Here is a 6025-nt window from a genome sequence, read left to right on the forward strand (position 1 = left end):
ATTTGATCTTTTAAAATCTGGCATCATAATACTAATTTCTGAAATGTCTTTATTTCTATACAGTAAATTTGAATCAATTAAGTAAAATAAACCAACTGAAATGTAGGGAAGACATTGGGAAAACAAATAAGAGACAAACTTAGAAAAGAAAGAATAATTATTAAGCTTATTAAGAATTACATCATCTTCCTCAGCACAAAACCCCAGTTTAGAATATGGGTTTTAAATCAAGTATATTTAAATAATGAACTTTAATGTTTTCTAGCTTCTGTCATGTGGTAGATCATTTTAGCAAAACTCCCTAATGACTTATTTGATTAAAATAATATAACTTATACACAAAACAAATAATAAGACTGTCTTTTTTATTACCCCTTTTTGTAGTATTCCATATGTCCACGGACTAATTAAAATCTGTGTACTTTTAGTAGGCTATTTCGAAAAAGCAATTCCTTAAATTGCTGAAGTGATAAAAACCATTTCTGATTTTGTTTAAAAACGTATTAAAAGCTCTGTCCCATACAACAACAACAACAAAAAGTGAGAAATGAAGACAAGCAAAATTTAAAACAGTATCTTCTAATCTTCCAAACACACAAAACGTCCTTATTTAAATGTTAATGTTTTTAACGCTTCAGAAAAATATAAAGCATTGTCACTGAAAATTGCTGATTTGTTTTCTTGCAGAAAAAAAAAAAAAAAAGAGTAAAGACTGGTTTGAAACTGAAGAACATATATATTTTCAAAATTTACTTGATCTTTACATAAATACGTTCCCTTTCAAAATCCAAATATTAAAAGTTTTTAAAAGTTACTATAACACAAACCAAAAAAACAACAGAAAGGAAAAAATTTATTACTAGTTTAGTGATGTCCTAATATCACATAAATTATATGATTTTTATTTTTCTTATTTGTAGAAAACCTTAAATAATTTTCTGAAATTAAAAAACAGTCTACAAACATTGATGGTTTTGTATGTAACAAGATAAAGGAAATTTACATGACAAAAAGATCACAAAGAAATTATGACTTTCCATTTAATATAATTTATATCTGTAAACATTACATAACATTTCCTCTCAAAATTCGCATTGAAATGTAAGTCAATATAAAAGACACATTTAGTTTAGCAACACCAAATCATCCCCTTTTAAAAGTTCTCAATATTTGAAAACATTTCTGTGTCTACTAAAAACAAAACAAAAATTAAGTTTCCACATTTGCTGCAAGAAAAGGCACCATCTGGGCCGCTGGCACCCATGGGCGTTAAAGTACGGATCTGGAAATTCTACAGACTTCTGGAAACAAAGATCACAGTCCTCACAGATCAAACAGGCACTAGCCTGCAAAATCCTAGTGGTTTTTTTTTTTTTTTTTTTAATCGTTCAGTATCTAATCACTGTACCTGTATCTTTTGTTGTCCACTGGTACAATATCCATGGCAATGTAATATTGCTGGTGAGGATCTAATCCAGAGATCTTCACTCTCATTGCTGGAAACATGCGCCTATTTAAAAAGGCGAAGAGAAAGAGGGTTTGGGGTTTCTGGTTGTGACTAAGGATGGTGACTGAACAAGCAAAGAAACCTCTTGGATCTCTATTTTTAATATGGATAAATTTATAGTATTCACTTTGCCAATGTAATTCAAGGAGTCGGGACATAGAACATATCAAAACTGATATTTTTAAATGTAATTTGTTACGCCCTGTGTACATGTGTTCTGTGTTTACTGAAATGTCAGTATAGCTAAAAGTAATTTTACACTGAGGGAGTAATGGCACAAAAGAAAGCATCTTATTTTTTAAACAAAATCAATAAGCATATTTACTTTAGTAATACGACTAATAAAATGTAACAAATGGTAGAAATACAAAATTTGGATCTCTGAAAGTGATAAAATACATTATAATGTGAAATTTTTAAAGGGTTATAAAAAACCACAAGGAGCCAATGTGCCATGCTATAACCAAACAATATGTTCTTTATTGAGACAGGACTTCCTGTCTGCAGCATGGTAAAGGTGAAGTGCAAAAGTTGCTTTAAATTTGAAAGGTATAGTAAAACTTCTTTATTGAAAGCAGAAACTAAACACAATGTATATTTACCAAATCATTTCTTCCCCCGCCATACCATGAAAATGTTTTCTTACTTAACCACACTTACTCAAAACTTTGCTAATTAAAACAGATGAAAATGTGCATTTATCCTGGCTTCCCAAAGATGTATATCAAAGGAGATGCTAGCGTAAATGCACCCATCGTTTTAAAAAGGCACAGCAGCAAAAAATACAACAGTAAATTAATGTATATAAGAAACAAATATAGCAGTTTGATTTTTTTTAAATCATCTAATGATTTACGTTTAAGTCCCTTCCAAGGAAATCTAATTTTTGTTAATTTAACCTTTTAACAGAAATTTTAGTAGTTATTTACCAAATTTTTTTCTATAACAACCATGAAAGACTGCTTCCAGAAAAAAATAGTCTATTACTCTTAACTAGGTATGAGAACAATTTAATACGCTGGCTGTTTTAGTGTTATTTCAGTGCACCTGTAAGATAAAGAGTAAAGGTCTTTAACTACATCCTTTATAAGACAACTATTGCTTTGTGTTGGTGAAGACTGAATTTGGATCATTAATAAAAGCTCTGTGAAAATGTAGAAGGTAGCATATGGATTCAATAAAATATGTTTTTTTTGTAATTTCTAATAAGTTTGGATACTTTTTATGCTATCCAGGTTTTTACCATGTGTACTCCCTGAAAGAGTTGTGTGTGCTTTTAAAAGTTCCGTTTAAGGAAGCTTATTATTCATAGATTTCATTGCACTAAATAAACTGAAAACTTAAAATGCAAATATTCATGTACCTACCTTAAATTAATATGATCTGCCCAACAAATCCATTTATTTTACTAACCAATGGATGGGCGAATTTCACACTTTTTAAAAAACCGATGTAAGTTTTTATTTAAAAAAAAAAAATGTAAGTATTCCTTAGCAAATTCAGGCTGTGTTGGATTCCATTTAGGACAAAAAATAAATAAAATAAAATAACCAGGTACTCCATAAACAGGATGCTTTTTAAAAATCAGGGTAATTATTCTTGCACCTATACATAATTAAACATGTATTGTGGGTGAGTCCAGTGACTTTTCTTCCTAGTCTAATATGAAATAGCAGGACAGATCATGTTATCAAATTGCCAGGATATCTTCTGATAAAGAACCAATCTGCCTGGGAGTTTCAAATCTGAAAAAGCAAATCATAGTTTACTGGAGTAAACTGCTGTTTAAAAATAAAAGAGAAAAGGAAAAACAAAAAAGAATTTGTTTCCTAGTTCCAGAACTGACAACTAGAGCCTAAATAAATACCTGGACAAGGGTAAATACGACCTCAAATTTATAACCACCCTGAACCCAGAACATCAACCGCGACAGCTGTGGCATCAGCGGCGACAGTAATTTTCTTCCTGGCATTCAACCAGAGAGCAGTTGGACTGTGCACCGACTGCACTCGTGGTGGGTAGCCAAAGCTAGCCTCCAAAGTGAACCACGGTCTGGGGCCTTGTCTCGTTTGACCGAAAACGCTAACCAGAACCCCTGCGGAGCTGCAGTCCCTTCTTCCTGACTGAGCTAGAGGTGGCTGAAGACAGGGTCTGGGGTGGGGAGGGGCGTCCACGCCAGTTTGCCCTTTACCTGCCGGCCTTGGTGATGATCATCTCAGTGCCTATCTCATGAAAGCGCTTCCAAAGCTCGGCTCCCTGCAGATCCACCCGCGGGGCCTGCGGCGACGGCAGAGGGGTCCCGGGCCGGGCCAGGGAGGGCGCCGGGGACCCCTTCGGGGAGCCTCCCGGTGACGCCAGAGGGGAAGCTCCCTGCTGGAAGCCGTCCTCACAGCCGCCTGGACAGCAAAGGAAGAGAGAGGGTACCGGTGAGGGAAACAGAGGGGAAGGCAGCCGCTGAGACGGGCCCACCAAGTGGCTGAGAAGGGGAAAATGACCGGGAGAAAAGGGGAAGCTTTGGTGCCATCGGATCCTCCTAAAGAACAAGCCAGTCGATAGACACCCACACTGTGCCTGTCGAAGGGGCGCATTCGGGGCTCCAGTGTGGCCTGTTTGGTCCCCGAGAGTCCTGAGCCTGGGAGAGGCGCGCGGGCAGCGTCCATCCCACCCGCTGGGCCTCCGCAGGGTCAAGGCCCCAGCAGAAAAGGTTTCACGCCGCCGCCGGGGTCTGGGACGCTTGCCCGACGGAGTCAGAGGAGCTCCCGAGTCCAGAGTCCCCAGTGCAAACTCCGATGTAACCTGCGCCTCTAAGTGCACGCAGCAAAAGCGCCCGGACTCTGGTCCCAGGAGACTGGGCCTCCTTAAGCCATAGGCGTCTGCGGCGCCTCGTTTTGCGCCGGGCCGGAGGCATCTTCTAAAAGGCTCTGCAGACCCCGCTTTCGCCAAACTCCCGGCCGCCCTGCGCTTCCAGCCCAGCAGAGAACGTGTGAAAAGCAAGCCCGAGGTCGCCGTCGGCCTTGGCAGAGAAATCAAGAGAAGGGAAGGGAACCGCTCAACTACCCTCCGGGAAACCAAGTTTCCAAATACGCCGCCCTCTTCCTGGTTTGCACAAACGGTTTAGGGCATTCGTTCCGGTTTCGGGGTGGGGTATGCCGTCGCTCCCCTCCTCCCCGCCCTGTGCTTTTAAAAGTTAGGAAAGAAAAAAGAGCACCCATTGGCTGGAACCCCAAGGGAGGCAGACGCAGGAAGCACACAGAGCTGCACCGCCAGACGCCGCAAACAGCCGCGGCCGAAGGCGCGGGTCGCCGAGTGGGCGGCGGCCGCCCGCGAGGCAAGGCTGGAAGCAGCATCTTAACTGTCTGGAGGGTGACCAGGTTGCGCGGCGAGCTTTGCGCCTGACACGGCCAATGCGCTCGCGGCTGAGTGGCCTTGGCCACATAGGGACGCGGCGCACACGCACACCCACAGACTCGCAGAAGTTCAGGTTAGCGCCTGAGAGAAGTTAGGCAGAAAGGGGCCCACTCACCCGCGGCTCCGCGCTCCAGGTCTGCGCCACTCCGAGCCGGCCCAGACGCCGCCCCAGCCGGCGGCGGGAGCGCAGTGCCTTCGTCTCCCTCAGAAGGGCCCTTTTCGCCCGCGCCGCCGCCGCGGCTGCAGCCTCCGTCGTCCACGGCCCCCGCCGCCTCTTCGGCGCCCAGTTTTCGCCGCTTCTTCTGAAGCTGTTGCTGCTTCTCGGCGCCTATCAGCGCCTCCACGGAGAAAGCGTGCGCCTTGAGGCTTAGCATGCTGCACGGCGAGCCCCTTCGCTTCTCGGCCATCCCCCCCGCCCCGCGCCCGCCCGCCCCTCTCTCATATACACTCACGCGGGCACACGCGCGCTCTCGCTCTTCCCCTACCAAAAACTAATAGGCTCTCGGGGCCTCCCGAGATCTGCCCCCTTCCCCACCGCGGGCAAAAAACAGATTTGGCGTTTCCTCTTTCTCGCTTGTGTTGGGATCCGAGGAACCGGCGACGCGCCGGCCAAGTCTCCTTCCCTGGGTCTCTCGCGTGCTCTCTCACTGATGCACTCCTTTGCTCCCACCCCTTCCACCTCCTCCTGCTGCTCCGAGGTCTGCCTCAACTGATGCGCCAGAGAGGACTAACATGGGTAAAAAACACTCTGTGGACACAAATTAGGGATTGTAATTGAAATTTGTTGCCTTGATCTGTCAGCACTTCCAGGCAGGAGAGCGGTGGGAAGAACTTGCTCATTAGTGTCAATAAAGCGGCGGGGGCGGAGCCCGGGACCCTGTCCATCACTCAGACGGCCGGCCAATCGGGAGGCGCCGACTCCGCGCAGCCCGCGCCCACTTCCTTACAAGGTAGCGAAAAACCAGGAGTGAAAAGCGCCGCCGTCTGGCTTGGATGTGCCAGCCCCACGCGCGCTGAGCTCGATCTGTCTCTCTGACGTCCATAGCTGAGTCCAGCCCCGTAGTCTCCAGTTTTCCTCATCAGGACCTGGAAAGGCGGAAGCTCCCGGCT

The 6025-nt window shown here is 44.3% G+C and overlaps 1 protein-coding gene across 1 annotated transcript in view; it reads right to left on the reverse strand.

Moving 5' to 3' along the window:
• Window positions 1–5322, reverse strand: part of TBX18 (T-box transcription factor 18) — a 32681-nt gene extending 27359 nt beyond the window's left edge. Inside the window, exons 1-3 of the mRNA XM_003897861.5 lie at window positions 5031–5322; window positions 3699–3903; window positions 1409–1510 (exon numbers count right to left, since the gene is read on the reverse strand). Coding sequence (XP_003897910.1) covers window positions 1409–1510; window positions 3699–3903; window positions 5031–5322 — 599 coding nt within the window. The remainder of the gene's footprint in view (window positions 1–1408; window positions 1511–3698; window positions 3904–5030) is intronic.
• Window positions 5323–6025: the final 703 nt, after the last annotated feature.

This window comes from Papio anubis, chromosome 6 (genome assembly GCF_008728515.1).
Source record: "Papio anubis isolate 15944 chromosome 6, Panubis1.0, whole genome shotgun sequence".
NCBI classification, from domain to species: Eukaryota; Metazoa; Chordata; class Mammalia; order Primates; family Cercopithecidae; genus Papio; species Papio anubis.